Source organism: Sebastes umbrosus, chromosome 6 (assembly GCF_015220745.1).
Source record: "Sebastes umbrosus isolate fSebUmb1 chromosome 6, fSebUmb1.pri, whole genome shotgun sequence".
In the NCBI taxonomy this organism is placed as follows: Eukaryota; Metazoa; Chordata; class Actinopteri; order Perciformes; family Sebastidae; genus Sebastes; species Sebastes umbrosus.
In genome coordinates this window covers 19,749,903-19,770,284 of record NC_051274.1, presented here as the reverse complement: position 1 = coordinate 19,770,284, position 20,382 = coordinate 19,749,903, and the positions used below count along the sequence as shown (strand labels likewise).

The 20,382-nt window shown below is 45.1% G+C and overlaps 2 protein-coding genes across 4 annotated transcripts in view; one reads left to right on the top strand and one right to left on the bottom strand.

The window, feature by feature from the left end:
- plcg1 (phospholipase C, gamma 1) overlaps positions 1-1,239 on the top strand; it is a 30,619-nt gene extending 29,380 nt beyond the window's left edge. For both annotated transcript variants that reach the window (XM_037772820.1, XM_037772822.1), the window contains exon 33: positions 58-1,239. In XM_037772820.1, the coding sequence (XP_037628748.1) occupies positions 58-100 (43 nt within the window). In that variant the 3' untranslated portion in view covers positions 101-1,239. The remainder of the gene's footprint in view (positions 1-57) is intronic.
- A 3,575-nt stretch (positions 1,240-4,814) lies between these two features.
- zhx3 (zinc fingers and homeoboxes 3) lies at positions 4,815-19,407 on the bottom strand. Of its 2 annotated transcripts, none has more exons than XM_037772120.1 (7): positions 19,182-19,407; positions 11,359-12,264; positions 11,148-11,249; positions 9,534-11,060; positions 7,516-8,229; positions 6,550-6,832; positions 4,815-5,988 (listed from the first exon to the last, which is right to left on the bottom strand). In XM_037772120.1, the coding sequence occupies exons 2-7, from the start codon at positions 12,100-12,102 to the stop codon at positions 5,978-5,980; spliced, it is 3,381 nt and encodes a 1,126-aa protein (XP_037628048.1). In that variant the 5' UTR covers positions 12,103-12,264; positions 19,182-19,407; the 3' UTR covers positions 4,815-5,977. The 2 variants fall into 2 exon arrangements, with proteins under 2 accessions (XP_037628048.1, XP_037628047.1); XM_037772119.1 differs by lacking the exon at positions 19,182-19,407 and adding an exon at positions 18,896-19,175.
- Positions 19,408-20,382: the final 975 nt, after the last annotated feature.

Here is a 20,382-nt window from a genome sequence, read left to right as displayed (position 1 = left end):
AGTTTTGTAGCGGTAGAAGATTCCAGACATCCTCCTGTCTTTGTTTTTTTACCTCAGGGTGTTGCGGAGGACCAGAGTGGGCGGAGAGAACCGTGTCTAAGTCCAAGCCAATCAGGACGCATTTCTGTTGCACCCCCCCACCACCACCACCACCACCACCACCCCTTCGTACCCAGTCGCCTCTCCCCGTACTGATGATGTCACTGACTGCTGTGAACACTGTTTCCATGGAAACGCCCACCACCGCTTTGGCCTACATTTCAGGCAGCTCTCCCTCCCTCCATTATCCAACCCCCCCTCCACCCTCTCTCTCCCCTCCCTTCCGCCCAGCCTCCTCACCACTCGAGAAGGAAGGACTCGGACACAAGAGGAGAGGGAGGGCCGCTGAGAGGAAGCTGACCGCTGCGGACAGGAAGAAGAAATGGACATTCACAGGAGAACAAAAACAAGGCTGATAAAAAAAGTTCCAGCTCTGGACTGGTTGTTTTTTGCGGGGCGGGCTGTCCTCTCTTGTGTGTTAGGTGTGCACAACATCTGCTTAGTTTGGAGGCTAAGAAGAGAGAGAGAAAAGCTATCAGTTTGAAACTGTTTCCCGGTTAAGTTTCTTTGCTCTTCTCTATTAGGCGTATATGAATATATGTATTTATTCCTGCTGTGCTGTTGGCCGGAGAACAGCAGCAGCTGACCTGCTCTCAAAGAGCTCCTGTCTCCATGTTTTTAATTATTATAATTATTTAAACCTTTAAACATTCATAATGTGACTTCATTTTTTTTAATGTATATCTGTAAAAACACGAGGGCTCTCTACGGCTATTTTAATGTCTCTTCTCTGCTTTTGTGGAGAAAATTATGCGCCTCCAGTCACACCCTAAACCCGGAGGAATATTTCATTTTGTTTATTTTAGTTTTTGAAGGCATCAGGAAAGAAGTCATAGCGTGTTTGAAGCAGCGAGAGAGCATCACGTTATGTCTGCATACACAAACACACACGCTTTTTTCGTTTTTATTTCTAACTTACATTCCAAATAACTGCACATCATTCCATTTCGCCTGCTTTGCAGGAGCCTTTACAAGCCAGTCTGACACATTCAAACCTCTGTCTCCCTCGATTAGTCTTATTTACACCACATCGATCATGTCTGTAGGGTATCTAACACCGCGCTGTGTAATAAAGCAGGACCAGGTACAGATACATGTTGACCTAGAAGAGGTTGTAGTCGGAGTGTGAATGATAATTGTGTTCATAATTGTCCATTTTTTCCTTTTTTCTTTTTTTTTTGCTTGTATCATCTCGCAACATGTTTATGATTCATTTTAATGGCCGCACAGTTTAATTGTCAATCAAGGGATAGTTCATAGGGCTGCAAGGTCACGGCTAAAATGACGATACTGATAACTACGCTGGATATTATGATAAATTTACAGATTAACAAAGTGGTTTTAGGAACACAATAGAGTGCTACAGGAATGAGTCCTAAAACCTGGAAATGAGTTAGCATTTTAGCACATCCGGTTCCCTCATCTGGAAGTCAATGGGTTTTTTTTTAATGGTTTTTTAGTTAGATGGTTGAAATAAGGTCTGTAGTTAATACAAGCTTAAGAGATTTAAAGTTTTGTTTTACAATATAAAATATGTAAGTGAATATTCCACTTGTGAATTTTGAAGCCTATTTGTGTCTTAAAAAAGGCGGTTGCTGATAAGTGGCTAAATGAGACTACTGAACGTCATCACGCCGACTCGTCTGCCTTTACAGCCTTGTTGTCCCTAAAGCGACCGAGGTGTAGTTCGTTTACAGCCTATTGTTAGCTTTTTGCTTCGGCCGTGTTCATTCACGCTTCAAAAATCATAAAAGTGGTGTTCATTAGTGGAGATTGTCTTACAGAACCAAACATGCAAGGATCATAAACGTGTGTTTTCCACAGAGCTGATTTTCTGCAATAATCCAAAACCCAATGGAAAAATCCCGTTGGCTTTTTGCGATGCTAACTTCCTGGTTGGCCTACAAAAATACGTCATTCCTGCAGCACTCAATTATGTGTAAACATTTTTATTTACAGGGAACCTTGTAAATGTTTCACATTTGTCAATTTTAATTAAGATTTTAATACGATTACGCGACTAACTTTGCAGCCTTGTGTTTCCGTGATTTCTGGTGGAATATTTATGGAAATGTGGTTATATTTACTGACATTTCAAGTCTTAATAGAATTTTATGGCCCCTTTTTATTCTTTGTTTTTAATTAGTCGAGCATAACTATTCCCATAACTGACACAGCTTCATGATTAGGGTGAATATAAACACTGTCATTGTTGTATTTGAGTACGTTTTATTTCCAACAGATGTCTTTTAGAAGTGGTTTTGAGGTCCTAAGCAAAGGTGTTTAACTGCAGCCAGCTTTTATTTTATTGTCAGCATTTGTACAATAAGAGTTCCACGCATTTGAAAGGAAATTCAGTATTGTTGACCAAGCGAGAAGGTTTGCATTTGCCGGTGTAAGGCGTAAAGAAAACATGCCATATACTCCTTGTTGGTAAATTTTGCTGCACCACAAAGACATAAGGGAGCTTTTGTGTTCGTGCTGCCGCGGTGTTCCTGGGGGGAGTTTTGTCACAGCGCCAAGCTGCTTCCCAGAAACCTGTGAGGATTTTTAAGTTACACTGCCATGATATATACAGTTAAATTGCCACTGCCCGTGAATTCATTTGTGATGAAATGTGCAAAAACATGTTGCAGACTTTGTGTAAAACGCCTGTCGGGACGGCTCAAAGTGAATGTGAAATGCTACACGTCACTATTCCCCCAGCTTCAGATTCTCACTCTGGCTCGTATTCATAAATGTTTGTCTTACTCGTGTGAGACTCCTCTCGAGTTAAAAATGCTGGTGCGCTTGAATGTGCATAGAGTTCATTTCCTGCGTTTGTGGTGTGCGAGCGCGTTTGGGAGGAGCAGGCCGAGGCTAAGCTTCAGTTGTAGCTGTGTTTCTGTGGCGGCTGATGGATGACAAAGGTGCCTGGAGGGGGAGGGGGGAAGAGGATGGGGGGTGGGTGAGGGTGCTCGTATATAACCGATGGTGTTATGTTTCCAGGTTTGTATCAGGAACAGTGTTTTCTCTGCTTGTACATGATGACTATATGATGTAAACTCAGTATTCTCACTCAGTGTTTGACCACTGAGACACACCTAAGCCATATGGTATGAGTTAAGGTAAAAGCAGGGACATGAGTGAATACTTGAGGTCTCAACTAAATTTTGTTGTGTTTGCAACCCTATTATTATTATTATTAATCCCAAAGCTCCCCCCGTATTACACTTTGATTTCTCCTCCAGTGGTCGATGAATGGTCTTTGTGGAGAGCTCTCCCTCCAATGCTGCATTGCTCTTATTGCTGATGTCCGTGTGCCTCCGCCTGTGTACACATCACATTAAAGCCACATCATTCACCTCCCCTGCTGGGCTTAAAGCACAGCCACAGCGCACCCACACAGGTGCTGTCACTCATTCTGACTGATCGGACCACATGTGTATGTAGAACCATGTGACTCTACAACTCAAACTCCCACCAACCTGTTAGAGGTCTAGATCAACCAGAAGAGCATCTATGTGGGTGTGCAGGGTCCATTAGTGCCATTTCTTTTGGGGTTTTTTTCTTCCTCCAATGTCTGTTTTTTGTTACCGACGGTCTCATTTACAATCGCCTTTCTGTAATGTGCCTAAAACTATGGAGAGGAAAAAGTATTCATTTTAATTTTGCCTTTCATATGAAACATATTCAAGCCTGAAAAGTAAATAAAATACTTAATACTTTATACTACTTTGTCTTATTTCCTTTGAGTTAAAAAATGTAAATGAATGGGATTCAATCAGGCGTGTTTATTTTCAGGTCAATGTAATTGCAACAGAGAGAATTATGGTTTCATCATTCTTCAGATGCTGCACAACAGGAAGAGAGCACCGAGAGTTTCGGTCTTCGATGTGTTAACAGCTGCCTGAGAGCAGGCTGACTAAACTGTTGCAGCACTGAGATGATTAGAAGAAAATTAATCAGGCAGCAGCTGTTTTGATAATCAATTTTCATGCAAAATGCTAATGTTCCTTAGTTCCAGCTTGTTAACTGGGTTGATTTGCTGTTTTTTGTTGTCTTACCTGTTTTGTTTTTTTACTGTTGGTTGGACAAAATAAGCTATTTTAAAGACGTCACCTTGGACTTTAGGAAAGGGTCACTATTTTCTGATGTTCTATAGGGCATTTTGAGCCGTTATAAGAGAGAGAGAGGACAGGAAATGATGTATGCATTGATGCAATTCATTCTGTGCGTTCCAATACAAATACTACCATACTATTTAGTATGCCAGAAACAGATGTTGGAACAGTTTGTCCAAATATGTCAAAAGCAGTATGCCAAAAATACCAGGATGTCCTACTACATCCGCTCACATTTTGCAGTGTGCAACCCAGCATGATTTGCTGGCTATTTTGACCCACAATCCTCTGCACAGCGGATATACTGCATGAGCAAGAGCGTCAAAGTTCAAGGCGCACTGTTGTGATGAAGTGTCCCAATTGTATGCATACTACATGAAAGAGTACTTTGTAAGGGCCGCTGCAGTATGTTTTAAAAGTAAAAGGATGTGATTTGGAACGTAGTCATTGTCAACGCCTGTTTTCTGATATTTTATAAATTATTAATGAAGAAAACTCAACAGATTTATGACGTTCATTATTAGTTGCAGCCTGAAACAAGAGGCCTTTTGTTGGCTCCCGCAGAACCTTTCAGTACTTATTATTTTACACCACGAGGAAGACTCTTGAAGCTGCAAATTTATTACATTCTGTTTATTCTGCAAATACCATCTGTAAAAATTATACATCAAGCATTAAGTATGGAACTCTGGTAAAAGTTCACAGTTCTTCTACAGTCAAATTTATTTCATAGGAAAGTTCCATAAAAACAAACGGACGCACACGTTCGGTGACGTAAAGAAGCACTTGATGCTACGACACAAAACCAGATTTCCATATAGTCTACTATGTTGTGAACACAACAGGGTGCTTGCCCTCTTTGGATGACAGAAGTCCAGACGTTTTTTCCCACCCCACCCCCAAACTCATGTCCTATTTAACCGAATATGTACAGATAGAAAATGAAAAGTGAGTACAAAGATAAAAAGAAATGATCAAATGAACATCAGTGCTGTCTTTCACTATGAACAGCCTAGCTAGCACATTTAAAGTAAGCTGCAAACTTGAAGACAAAGTGTATGAGTGCAAGTCGGTGGAAAAAAGGGAGTATGAAGATAGCACGATGGAAAAAGAAGGGTCATTTGATTTACTTTTTAAGGCCTTTAAGGCAAGCACCCTGCAGCAAAGAGCTGTGCAGTTTTTTCGTACCCCAAAACAAGCTATGAGCAGTCTGTCAGCACTCCGTCGATCCTCGTCTGAGGGTTGATTTGGTCGAGAACAGTCTAAAAACCCAACCCCCCCTCACACCCCTGATCAACATCTGCTGAGGTCCCACCACACTTCTCCCTTTTCCCTCCTCTTCTTCCTCCAAATCTACCCTTTTTTTTTTTTTCCTTCTTCCTTTCTCTCATCACAGCAGGCAGGCGGAGAAACGGTGTCAGCCCGGCCCCTCCCTCCACCACATCCACTCCTGCACTTCAGTCTCTACTGGAACTTCCTTCTGAAGGGAAAATGGCGGGCGGGAGGATACTGGAGGAGGTCTGTGTAGCGACACAACGGGAGGAGGAGGGCAGGGTGTGGGTGGATGGATGTGGAGGGGGGGGTTAGTGGCTTTAGCGTCCATCTCACGGTGTGGGGGAGGTCATGCCTACCTCTAGGGGTGTGACAGAGAGGGATGGCTGAGGATGGTTTCCATCCAGTGATCCTGTTACAACTGCATCTGCCGCCTTTTTCCTCAGACTCCCGACACAAAGACCACCTGCGTTGTGAACTCCATCCTCAGACGAAGCGCCTCCTCAATCGGTTCCTGTAGTAATTAAAAAAAAAAAAAAAAAAGAAATTAAAAATCCATCACCCTGACAACATGCTCCAGAGAATAACGAGTAGAAATTTTCCTCGTGATTATACACAGTGTTACCGGTGGCAGACGCCACACGCCTGTCACAGCATGCCTCGTTACTCATAATTATGATCATTGTGTGTTTTCACGTTTCACCTGAGAGACAATTACACATGTTATGGTTACGAGTCATCTCTGTTTATCACCATTTAACAACCAGTTTTCCCCCATCACAATCAGAAATTAATTTTGCACAACTCATTTGTATTTCATTTTACTTCATCGTTGATTTATCGATAGAAGATTGAAAGAAATTTAATCTGCACCTATTCTGATAATTGATTCATCATTTCAGTTATTTTTCAAGCAAAAATGTCAAACGTTTCCTGGTTCCAGTTTCCCCAAATGGGACGATTTGATGCTTTTCTTTGTCATATATGACAGTAAATTGAACATCTTGAGGTTATGGAGTGAGAATCGAGAAAATAATCGACTTCATTACTGTATCCATCACACTAAAAAGACTACCTTTAGTAGGATTCACAGTCTTGTCAGCGTCGGCCTCCTCCGCTTCTGTTGCAACACCACACACCGACTGCTCCATTTTCTCCTCCGTCCCTCCTCCTGGCTGCGGCTCCAGGGGGGAGGAGCCTGTTGATCGTGGCTCAGCTGCTGCGTCTGGCGAGCCAGGGCTTGGTTCTGTCGCATGAGCGGCAGCAGTTTGTTCCAACCGAGGCAAAGACGCCTTAGTGGAGAACCAATGTCGCACCAAGTCCGCTGTTAAACCACAAGCCTGAGCCAGTTCCTGCAACTGCAGATAAAGAATAAACAGTGTTAGCGCACAGCTCCACGTTAAAAGGACGGGCATTGCAGAGGTTTGGCCTCATGATAAGTGACTTCATGTAACTATTATTGAACAGTGCCACTGTGACAATATCAGGAAGATGGTAAATGCTAAAAACAGTGTTACAATAGCAAAATTAGAGAATGTGAAAGTGCAAATATTTGCGTTAAAATAAAAAGTGCCTTAAACATTTTTTATTTGGTTTACTATAAATTACCAGTTTTGGTAAATTATTTGTTTTAAATTCATTCATGAAAATCAATCACATAAAAAAAAAAAGCTGTAAATGATTTACTGAGCTGAATTATGCAACGTGCTGATACACACTCTCATGCACAATTAGGAAGTGAAAGTTGAGTCTATCACATTTGCATTTAAGTCCCCAAAATATCTTGTGTGTGTGTAACTCATAATAACTGAACTGGTCTTGAAGCAGTTAAAAATGTGCATCTCTCAAAGTCTAAAAAAAGTACAGTGTCAACAAGAGACACTTTGGATATGAGTGCATCTTCTCCTACAGAGCAGTTAGCTATAGTGAAAGTGTGTCATATCTTTTATCATAGCAGCAAAAGCTTCTCAGGTTTCAGTTGTCAGACCCGTTGAACGGCTCTAAATAAAAATGTGCTAACACTATTTGTTGTTGTCTGTACCTGTGGCTCCTCCAGGCTGCCGTGGTCGTCGTGGTGGGCCTGGAGAATCTCTGTGTTCCCCTTCTGGAGGCCCTCTTCCAGAGCCATAGTCTGGTAAGTCTCCAGCCACTTCAGCTGGCCGTTCTTCTGCACGTAGCGACAGTCCCCGAACCAGCGCACCACCTCGGGTCTGGACAGTCCGGTGGTGGAGATCATTTCATCGTACTGAGTAGCGCTGGGCCACTGGGTGCGGGCGTAGACTTGTTTGAGCATCTGCAGCTGCTCCGCCGTCTTCTTACCTCGGATGGCGTTGGGTTTGGGGGAGTGGGATGGTTTGGGTGTTGGGGTGGAGGACTGGGGTGGTTTGTGGGTGGAGGATGGAGTGGGGCCTGGGGAGGATGCAGGCGGCACGCTATCCAACCCTTCACCCTCTGCTTTGCCGTTGGCCTCTGTCACCTTGAGCATCTTCAGGTTGATTTTAATAGGGTTGACTTTCAGTTCTGGTGAGCCGTCCTCTCTCTGTCTCTCCTCCCCATCGACCTCCATCTCCCCCTCTTCCTCTCTCAAAGCCCGCTCCGCCTCCTCTCTCTTCTTCTCAGCTGCCACTCTCTTCCTCCTGTCGGAGAACCAGCCGTGGATCTCCCTCCTGGTCATCTTGGTCTCAGATCGCAGTCTGTCCACTTCCTCTCCTTCTGGCTCAGGATCCTGCTCAAAACTGGCATCTAGAGCCTTTAACTGAACACAAGACAGGAAAGGACAAAGTCAAAAATGTGGAAGAACTGAGTAGAATCAACAAGAAAATTAATCAGCAACAATTTTGATTTTCGATTATTCATTTAAGTGCCAAACATTCACTGTGATGATTTGTTGCTTTTTCTTCACCACAAGACATTTGATGATGAAGATGGGCATTTTTCACTATTTTCAGGCCTTTTATAGAATAAACAGTTTGTAGGAGCCATGAACGAAGTCAGACAGGAGTGACGTTTGTAGTTATGTTAATAAGGTTTGCGATGGTTAATATTTTTGGTACTGGTATTCATTAGTATTTGTGATAAAGTCTTTTATTATTTTGTGAGATCACAATGTATTGGGAGAGTTGTGTCACATAGATATGAGCGGCACTCTTAATATAACCAGCTGTTACCTCGGTGCGAGAGGGTGAGTGGGTTTGCCAAATGTTTTGTTGCTACTTTTTTTAAATCGCTGTTTATCCCGATTATAATTTTGTGCACGTTATAATAAGTTGATCATATGTTAATGTATTTATGAATCTCAGTGAATCATTTTGGCAGCGCGTCAAAACCAAGCAAACCAGGCCTCAAACCTCACCCTGTCAGCGGCTTTTAGGTTGTTGTTTTTTTCTTTTCAGACATCGTATTTATTAATGGACTGTGTATTTATTAATGGACTGTGTATTTATTAATGGACTGTGTGTGATGCTTGTAGCTGCTAATGTAGCCTTGAGCCGGTAGCATCAAACAGAAATGAGGAACGCACCACAGATGTCCGATAATCTCACTTCTTCTTTTTGAAACTTTTTTTCACACAATGAAATAATTCCCCCCCACATCAAGTGCAGCACGCCACATTAATTACAGTTTTCTTTCTGCAGCCGGGAGGCGTATTCACATGTTTCAGGCGGGAAGAAATTCTTTGTAACATAGGTCAACATATCACAGGAGTCACAGGATCTGTTTACTGATCCGCGTCGGGCACTAGCCGTCTGAACTTTGCCACTAAAAGTTAAACTTTTCCCAAAGTTTGTTTGGCTGCATTTCACTGCAGAATCAAACGGTTGCAGCCACGGCTTTTCATAGACATTGCATGGCTGCTTGCCGGAGGCCACACTTCGCCGCTGCTCTAGTGTGAATTCAAACCTGTAAACAGACTTTGATGTGCAAAAACCAGTGGAATTCCCCTTTAATTAAAAAAAATAATAATTTAATATATGATAATGCAAACAATCGGCAGCTCCAGACCAAGAACCGAGGGATCACATGGAACACAACATTTTATGCCCGTAGCTTATTACACACCTGGTGAGGATCTCTCTCCTTGTAGCGGATAGCGGTGAAATCAGGAGAAGGAGCTCTGGGGAGTCGGCGGGAAGGTGTGGTGGGAGAGGTTGGAGTCTGTGATGCAGCCGGGCTCAGGGGTGCAGAGCTGTGCTGGGGAGTTTTTGCACCGGAGTTGCTGCTATTTTCAGACAGATCCACGGGATTGGCACTGCTGCTCCCCGGCGTGCTTGAACCGCTCCCTGCTCCCGCTGCACTGCCAGACTTACTCTGTCCCCCTGTGCTGGCGCGTGAACCTTTGAGGTTGCGATAGTGGTAGCGGCGGTCGCTGAACCACTTGCGGACTTCTCGTACCGTGAGCCCGGTCAGACCGATGAGGCGGTCCACCTCCTCCTGGTCGGGAAACTGGCCGGCCAGAAAGCTGTCCTTCAGAGCGCTGAGCTGCTCCTGAGACTTCTTGCCCTTGAAAAAGCTGGGGTCCAGGAAGGCGTTGACTAAGCCAGGTGTGTTACCCGAAGGAGCTGCAGGAGAGGGGGAAGAAGACTTTGAGGCAGGGGAGGACGCCTCCTCCACTTTGATGTTTGGAGAGTCACTGGTAGTACGGTCGACATCATCTGTGCTAGTTGTGTTCTTCTTGTTGCTGCTACTGTTGGTGTCCTTTCTCTTCTGTCCGTCGCTGCCTGTTTTGCTGTTATTAGATTTGCTGTCTGGGGCGTTTTTACTTTCTGTGGTCACTTTGTTGTCACTCCTCACAATGCTGGTGTTATTGGCTTTCCTGATATCAGTGTCCTTAGCATTTACGTGGCTGGTGACATTATTGCGGACTGCATTAGCGCCGCTGTGTTTACCGTTGACACTGCTAACCTTAAGATTACTGCTTCCTACACTAAGGTTGATGACACTAGCTTGATTGCTCGTAATAATACTGCTAATGCCCCCTCTCCCACTCCTACTGCTATTGCTGCTGCTAATGATGTTAGTCCCAGTGCTGCTGCTGCCCACCGTCCCCACCACCATGCTGATGCCTTTGTCTGCCACCAGGGCTGCAGTGGGTCGGGCCTGCATCATGGGGCGAGCTGCTGCCTGGGGCTTAGGTGTGACAGCCAGCGCCACAGGAGCACTGCTGACCTGGATACCGTTTGCCATTACAGGCTGCGTGACGATCACCCCTCCTTGGCTGACAAGAGAGCCCTGCAGGAATTGATGGATCCCAGTGGCCCCCAGCGAGGCAGGCAGGACTGTGATGGTTTGTTGGCTATGGTGACTGTGGGTCTGGTTGTGCGAGGTGGAAGGTGCAGTCTGGATGATGGTGTTGAACATCTTCCTCCTGGCCTCCTCGATCTCCTCAGGAGACCAGCTGATGCCCTGTTTCAGTCTCTGGGCTGTGAACCAGATCTTGATCTGCTCTTCAGGGAACTTTGTGACCACTGTCAGGTAGCAGAGCTCCGCCTTTGTGGGGTACGGGAACTTACTGAAGGAGGTCTTCAGGAAGGAAGAGGAGTCCATGGAGGCACTGTAGGTAGGGATGCTGCTCAAAGGAATCATCACCTGGGAGGGGGAAATGTGGAAACGTTATTGGATCTCTAATTAACTTCATAACACTCTTGACACAAAAAAATAAATCAAAACAATTACCTTGGGGAGATTTTTGGAGGTTGAATACGAAGTAGAGGAAATTGAGGAGGCTGTGATTGGTGCAGATTGATGAAGACTTCTGCTTTGAACCACTGAGACCACCTTTAGGAAACAGATTTAAAGGAATCTGAATAAAATGATCTTAATTGACTAATCCGAGTCAAATCTCAACACACTTTACCATAACGAGACAGAATGAACTACCACCCACCTGTGTGATGGGAGTCTTGAGCATCGGTAATGCTCCAGAGCCGTTGACTATCTGGATCGCTGAGGGCAGAGTGACCTTGGTCGTTCCATTGTGGACAATTGTGGGAACATGGGTGACGGTCACTGTAGCCGGCACTTTTCTCTCCGTATCTCTGGACGCAGAGATAGAGTGAGGGTCCGAGGAAGGCTCGTCTGAAACCGGGTGAGACACCACTATCCGTTTAGACTCCGATTTGCCCTTCAGCATCCTCATAATCGGCGTTTTGGTGATGGAGATCTCGCTATCCTTCCCCGTCTCTGCCCCAGTCACCAGACTCTGCTCCACCACTGCCCTCGTGTCCAACTTCCTCAGCCGCAAAATCATGGTCAATGTGCTGGGGTGAACCCTGGCGTTATGCAGAGCCAGACCCTCAAATTTGGGCGTTGAAACCCCACAGCTCACACAGAAGAAGCTGGGGTCCGCTCGGAAGTCTGGGTGCCCGGAGTACACGTGATCCAAGAACAAGTTAAGGTCGTGGGTTTCAAAGTTACAAGGCTTACAGGTGTAAGTGCCAACGCCATCTTTGCCGGCGTCCCCCGCCTCTGGTTTGGAATACTCTCCAGGGTCGAGCGGGCTATGTCTGCCCACTCCAGAAATCCTGGAATGATGGAGAAGACCCGGAGAATCCCGTTCAGCCTCATCTGCTGGGCGTATGATCTTGCTGGGGATCATACAAGGAGTCGTAGACTTCCTCTTGCTGGCCATGGTGGGACCACAGGGTGGTGGAGTCAAATGGCTGGGAATGGGGTGTGGGTGGGAATGTGGGTCGTTTCTGGTTGACTATAGACCAGGCACGGGGGAAGGAGGACAGCAGGACATGTCCATAGGTCCACTTGTAGTTCTCGCTGCAAATTTAAAAGGGAATACCTAGGAACGAGAGAGAGAGTAACACGTTTTAGTTTCAGTCATGGTTTGGTTTGTGGCGTAAAATGTTACATTTCAAAGACAGATTTCAAGGAGGAGAAATGAGATAGGATATCTTACGCTACTCAGTACAAGCCAGTTTCCTCTCAGCTGGAAGAAAATCATGCACAGCTGGATGTTTCCAGGTAAAATATCAACAGCACAGGTAATAATAAGACCGTGTGACAAGATTCAGGTGAAGCCTTTAAAATCAAGTCTTCTCCTCAACTCCCCCGTCCCATGAAACTCAATGCTATCTCTTTTATGAGGGCATTCAAACAAGCTCAGTCTGCTCCCACACTCAAGGCTTTTTGGGAGAGCTCCTGTCCTACCCCCTTCTTTCCCCTCCCCCACACAACTCTGTCTCACTTCCCCTCGTTCAGACACACCCCCACAGTGAGAGCACATTCTGTAATTTTTTCTTTTTTAATCCAGCGCCTCTGTAGCTTCAATGAACACCTTTTATAAAAGATTGCCACAGAAATGCTCACTTGTGAATGTGATGCTTAAGATAGGGTCTACTTGACAATCGCGCAAGTGGGCGGTTCAACAGATGTTGCATGGGAAAAATGGCGCCCAACACTAGCACAGATAGAAAAACAGACCCGCGTAAGAATGTGAATCTTTAAATTTTCACATCACCCCTTTGTCTCCAATGCAAAATGGCGAAGCTTCCTGTGGAGGAGGGTCGTCCCCCCCCCCCTCTGACGGTGATGCAGTATTGGAGGACAGCTGTAGGGCAATTACTCTCCCAATCACTCTGCACCGACATGACACCTCACACACAGAGCCGCAAAAGCTCACAAAAGTTCAACGGCTCAGAGAAGTTTAACAGGAAAACCCTAAAAACCTTTCCAACCCCTCCCTGTGCAAAGATACTTCACTAACAAATTCAGCTTTTCTGGTAGGCGGCCCGGATCTAAAATAATCTTGGCCTTCTGATGCACAAACAGAGCAGTCCCATGCACATGTTAAACTTGTCTGGGACTAGTTTCAGACTAAACTCTTTGTGTACAATGCTGCTGCCACACCACATCTCGCCATCACGTGGCCAGCATACTCCAAGTCAGTGTCATCGTACAATCCACCAACCACCAATCACATATAACTTGTTAAACAGCAAATGCTCTCTTGTGTTTTTTGTACCCACACACACACACACACAGCGTTGCTTTGCAACATAAAGGTCATGGTACATTAGCTCAAAACCCAGTTAGCCCTCACAGGACTGGGGTGTTACAGATGCCCTTTCACACACTAACTGAGCGAAGGTATACAGAGTTCACTTTCCTGCATTCAAACGCCCACAACCTCTTTTTAGTAACTTCACGTGCAGCTTATCTCCAGTCTACATACTAACTTTTCTGAATTTTATGAAAGCAAAACCATGAATAATCAACCACTAATGAGATACTTTATCGAGCCTGTGATGAAAACTTAATTGGACATCAAATTGGTTATCTTTGCCTGTTTTGTCACCACCAGAGAGAGACTCTTTGAGTGTGAGGGGTTAACAGGCAAATGAAGTTTGCTACTGTGGAGGGAACGTGATGCCCCTTGTTCCCCCGTGCACCCCCCAGAGAGAGTGACTGCCCCTCAGCCGGGCTGTCGTGCACCCCTCCTGCTCCCCTGCCATTCAGTTCTGCATCAGGGGGCACCGCTCTGCCAAGGCAGGCTGGTCACATGACCAACACAAAAGCTTATGGGTGGGCAGTCTCAGCCATCCATCACGTGGTTCTGTTGGGTGGGCAAGCGAGAGGAGAGGAGAGGAGAGGAGAGAGGAAGAGAGGATGGTGGGGGATGGGCAGCCAGTTTGGGGTGAGGAGGCGAGGGAAGGAGGGGTGTTAACAGTCGTGGAGGAAGCACTGAGGTGTTTCGGTGAGGAATTTTCCTCCCTGATACCCCCCTCCGACCAGCCAACACCACCCCACCCTGCTAACCCCCGCTCTTCAACGCCCCCTTCTTGCTCCAAACTACAATCACACAGTCCCTCTTCCCTCCTCCTCCTCCTCCTCCCTCCCTCCTCGCTGCACTGCAAAGCCTGGAATGTTCCAACCCGAGCTCTTCAGCCAGTGGACATAACCTGAAGTTCAGATTCGGTGTCTGTATATGTGCACACACATGCACTTCAGGGTCTCATCATGCAAAATTATCACTCAAACTAATCCCATTTGCACATATCGACAGACTGAAAGACACAATGGCGACAAAGTTCACATCAAACACTGATGGCATGTGAGAAAAATCTAACACCACAACGGTGTGAACACATCTGCAGACAAAAGTCGGGCCTCAGAGACCCACAGGCCTCGCACAGGTGAGGTGAAACAATGCACAAAGCCAGCCTGGCTGTTATCGGCGAGTCGAAATATGGGCAGCTCATGTCTCAGCAATGCCAGACGAGTCGTGTTGACTCACCGGTGTGAGCGCATCGGCCAGCAACTTTAATTTGAATGCTGCACATACGTTGACTGACCGTGTGGTTATGGTGTCCCGTTATATGTGTCAGGGTTTGCATGTGTGGGTTTCTTGTGAGAGTGGAGAGATGAGATGAGGTGAGGTGAGGTGGGGTGGGCGGGGGGGGGGGGTTTAGAGGGAGGGGATGTGTGCTCGCGTTTGTGTGTATGTGGCGTGCGGGGGTGGCAGCCTGCATGCCTGTGTGTGTGTGTTTGAGGTTTGTTTACCGAGGTATTGAAGCTGCCATTTTTTCCTGTGTGTGTGAAGAGTCAGAGATCTCCCAGTGCAGTGACACACAAAGACAATGTCCTCCTGGTTCATACAGTATCTACACCTCATCAATGGCTCAGCACAGCGTGACCTCCTTTCATCCCCTGGCCTGACTCTTGTCTCGGGCCTGGGCTACGTCCTCTGAGCGCGGGCCAATAATAGCACTCACTAGAAATCCTACAGCTCGGCCGCATAGCGTAGCTGCGTGCTAACTGAACTACTCCTCACCTAGCTGAGAATACAGGTGTGATGTTGATATCTACATGTGTAACAAATGCTAACAGCCTTTTCCTTGTTTGCTCCATTTCTTTGCTTCCACACTCGTCTCCTCACTCCCCCCTCCCTCTCTGCTCCCTCCCTCCCACCGTTCCTTCTTCTCCTCCCTCTCCGAGCAAGTTTGGCCCAGGGAGACAGGTCGGCAGCGCCACTGGTGTGTTACTGTCCCCATGGCAACCACCTCCTACCCCCTCTCTGTCTCTCTCCCACCAGCTTATTTCTCTAAAGCACATGCGTGTGGGTAAACACACATGGTTACTCAGACCTACACGCACATCTCCCTATGCCATCCAGTCGCTGGCTCTAGCGCGGCTTGTTTGTTCCACACGCCCCTGTGAGTGGTATTTGGAGAGTCCCTGCCCTGCTCCTATTTCAGTGCCTCCCTCACGCGGTGTTGATGTCTCCAAGCTAGGTGTGGTCGCCGTCGCCAAGGCACGCTATTGGCCAGAGCTGATGGCGTCTCTTCCTGTTAACTGTCCTGACATCTGCCTGGGCTGCTGCCCTCTGCTCTCTGTGGCTCTTGTGTTCGGCCTGCAGCGGCCTGAGGCGTGCAGCGTTCCTGTATTCACTGTAGGCGACGCAGGCGTGGATAGAAAATCTGGCAGATGCTCTCTCTTTCAGAGAGGGACCACCTCTATCCCCAAGTGTATTCCAGCTAATTATCAAGTCTGCACCAAACCCCTTCGCCATCTACGAGTCTCTCTTCCAAAACACAAACCCTTTGCTTTTTTTCCTCCTCTGTAGCAAAACAGAAATCCTTCGCCGTGTCCCAAAACACACTCGTCTTGCCACTGAATTTACTCCCACCTTGAACAGACATGGCTCCAACTAACCTCCTCCTGTCAATCAACTCTAGGGTTTCACTCATGCATCTGCCGACAAACACGGCTCACCAATCTGTGCGTCTGAACTTCTCTCCACTACCATTTCAGTCTTTATACAACACTGGCAACAATATAAGGAAACCTCAATGACGGTGTTCCTACAGTGTCATTCCATCTGCTCCTGAGTCCCGCTTGGGCTGCTCTCAGGTCAGGGAGCGGATGGCTGCGTGGGTTTGCAAACGGCTGCATTGCTGTGGCCACTGCCAGTGCATGCGTTTTAAAACTGAGTTGCTGAGAGAGGGGAGGGAGAGAAAAAAATGGCGGAGCACCATGCTCTGTGCTGTCCAACCTAAAATGGCTGACATCACAAGCTGTTAACCAGCCAAGCAGAGCAAGAAGGCTGCTACTGCTGCTGACCCAAACCCGCTTGCTCTGGGACGTGTGAGTTGATCGCAATGCTCTCCTCGCAAGATTGTTAAAAAGAGGGGCTCTTGAGTCTGAGATCTGGAAGGAAATTGTCATTACATGGGTCAACACAGAGATGAAAAGTCAGTATTGAAGGATCGACACACACACACACAACGAAATGCTCAGTTTCATAAAGTTGTCATTAGAAAAGCAAAAAAAAAAGATGTGAAATGAACAAAAGTGCAAGGCCAAAATAAGATTTCAGGAAGTGTCATACTGATTAATCCTTTCATAGAAAGTGTCAGCTGCAAACCTAGAACTGAGGGAAAGAAAGGGAGAAGGAGAAAGAGATGGGGGGGAGACTATTCAATGAGATGTACGGCCAAAGCATCACCACAGCAACACTATGAAATACCACTAATAATGACAAACTGTTGTACCAATTAACAAGTCCTAATATGAAAAAACTAGCCAAATGATCATGAACAATAGTCTGGAAACAGGCCTATTTTAAGAGTAAAAGGTGAACCACTGTGGGTGATAAATAGATAGGTGGATTAAGCTGCTGGTCTATGCTTGGGACTCACGTGGACATCAGACACAAACTAGCTGTCTGGGAAAGCTTTGCACTAATCCCTGGAGTCACACTCACTCATGACAACACTGACATGATAAATAACCCCATGCAAGAGCCTGCAGACTCGCTGACTGTTATAGGCAACATGGAACATGTCTAGTTTTTACATGTTATGTTTTTAAATGTGTGCTTTATTGTATTTATTTATTCATTTTTCCTGTTTCCATTCCTGTTTTAATCTCTTATTTTCACAAAAAGCCCTTCTAGGGACAGGTGTTGCAAATTAGCATCCGCTATAAGCACTATATGATACTGGCATAAGATAGCTGTTTTTAAGTTGTGCATGTACATTGTATTGGTCCCTATTAAACAAACCATGAATGAATGAATAAAGCATCAACTTATGGTACATGGGTACATTGTCTGTGCAATATGGGCAAGACGGTAGACGGTGCAGTGCACTACCTGGGTGCAATACCTGCCATGGTGTGTTTGATTGTATGTGCCATTATGTACGTGGACTGTGTATGTGTTGAAACATCTGTTTCTGTGGAACTATTTCACTGTCTTGTGTGGAATCGTTTGTTATTGTTGTTTATGCTGTTTTAATATAGTGTTTGTAACTGCAGTTGGAAAAATTTCCCCACGGGGACAATAAAAGTATATCTTATCTTATATAGTGCTTATGAAAAGTGTGTCTACCTTGATTTTAAACTGTGGGAAAAAAAACATTTTATGTGACAATAAAATAGAAATACAGCCCTAATAACATAAGCTCACCTTTAATTAGGCTACTTTCAAAATTATCATAGAGCAACTCTGGAAAAACATTATTAATCATAACTGATGATGGGAGGTGATTTCTAACTTTTTCATTCATAGGAACTGACTGAACAAATCTGCCTAAAAAAAATCTTACTGACTTTAATATAACATAATTTATTTGCTCCCAGTATATGCAGCAAAGGGGATAGTGCAAAAAACAAAATGCATCAGCTAACACAGTAAAAAAAAGCTTTAAAAAGTGTAAGAAAATATTAACCATTTAAATAGAAGGAAGTATAAAAATAGGAGCAGTATATACAGTATATATATATATACACAGAGAGAGCTTATAAAAAGTGTCAACCTTGATTTTAAACTGTGGAAAAAAAAAACATTTTATCCGACAATAAAATAGAAATATAGCCCTAATAACATAAGCTCACCTTTAATTAGGCTACTTTCAGAATTATCATAGAGCAACTCTGGAAAAACATTATTAGTCATAACTACTTCATTCATCGGACAAGACTGAAGAAATCTGCCTAAAAAAAAATCTTACTGACTTTAATAAAAAATAATTTGCTCCCAGTATAAAAAAACTATTTCTTTAAAACATGAGCGGTATATTGATATAGTGGAACAGCAGCAACACAGAGTGGTTGGACAGTATCGTCCCCTGAGCGCAGCAGCGTCAAAACATTTCCTAAAATGATGCGTGTTCATCTTCCGCTCACAAGTTTAGGCGGAGTGAGTCCCAACTTAATGGGCTCGGGTTGCATTATTAGAGGGTTTTTAAAAACATCGTTCAGAGTGGAGGAAGAAGGCGAGCCCCCAAACCCCCCAAAAAAAACAACTATACTCTCTCTCTCTCTCTCTCTGTCGCCATTTTAAGCAAAGCGACAGACATGCAGCTGGCCAGCAGCTCTGTGAGCTGTGAGCCGCCGCAGAGAGGTAGAAGGTGAACGCTTCACGCGCACAAGTTTTGGAGAACAAATGTGTATCATAAAAGCACACTCACCTGGCTTTTTTTTTAGTCGGAGCTCTGTGTCTGCAGCTTAGGGTGTAAAAAGTTTACACTGATATGAGCTCACAGTGGAGGTTCACTGATGGTAACTTGTCCATATAGGCTGTGGGGGATAATAAACGTGACACCGGACCCGGACTGGTCCCCTACAGCAGCAGCAGCAGACCCCTGTTCTTTTTTTCCTCGCGCTTGTTTATTTCGAGTGTCTCTCTCAGCTCAGTGTGTTTAAAGCAGCAGGCTGTGGTGGTGGTGGAGGGGAGGAAAAATACGACGGACGTACCGAGGGAAGAGACGGACACGTGATCCTCGACGTCACTGACGGTGGAGTTGGCGTGGAGAGCTTCTGAGCTCCGCGCAGAGAGATAGATAGCAGAAGTGAGTCAGACATCCTCGTACTGACTTTGACCCAATAATGTATACAAGAGAGGGGTCAAGTTTTTTTAAGAGAGGGGACTAAAGAGCTCCCACGGTTAAACGTGATGTTGTTGCTTGTTACAGCAAACTCACACCTGTGCCTGTCCCAGGTGACCTCTCTTAAAGAGGTAGTACACAAACACTATGTCAGAAGTTGTCCTGCGTTAACCCCCAAGCAGGGGATGAAATTAGCACCTGCAAGAATTCAAATCACCTGCAACTATATGGCAGATAAGTTTTCCTTATATTAAGAAATATTGTTTTTAAAAAGCAATTCCTATGTTAAAAGTATTCAGTGTGTGGAAATGGAGCAAATATATATATATATATTTTTTTTTTATATATAAAATGGTCACAATATCCTGACAGTAGTGCATGAGACAGGTAATCTGATAAATCATGTGCCTCTGTGTCCTAAGGTGCACAGCCAGCCAATAGGAACGCTCTCTCTCTAAAATGACCTGAGATTGGTCAAAGTCTCCCGTCACGGGCTACAATACAAGAGGGGTCAAGTTTTTAGAGAGGGACCCAAAATTCCCACCGTCCCCGGTTAAATGTGATGTTGCTGTTACAGCAAACTCACACCTGTGCCTGTCCCAGGTGACCTCTCTTAAAGAGATAGTACACAAACACTATGTCAAAAATTGTCCTGCGTTAACCCCCAAGCAGGGGATGAAATTAGCACCTGCAAGAATTCAAATCACCTGCAACTATATGGCAGATAAGTTTTCCTTATAATAAGAAATATTGTTAAAAGTATTCAGTGTGTGGAAATTGAGCAAATATAATTTAATTTTTTTTTATTTTTTTTTTTAGAAAATGGTCACAATATCCTGACAGTAGTGCATGAGACAGGTAATCTGATAAATCATGTGCCTCTGTGTCCTACGGTGCACAGCCAGCCAATAGGAACGCTCTCTCTCTAAAATGACCTGAGATTGGTCAAAGTCTCCCGTCACGGGCTAGATTTTCTTAAGCCACAATACAAGAGAGGTCAAGTTTTTAGAGAGGGACCAAAAATTCCCACCGTCCCCGGTTAAATGTGATGTTGCTGTTACAGCAAACTC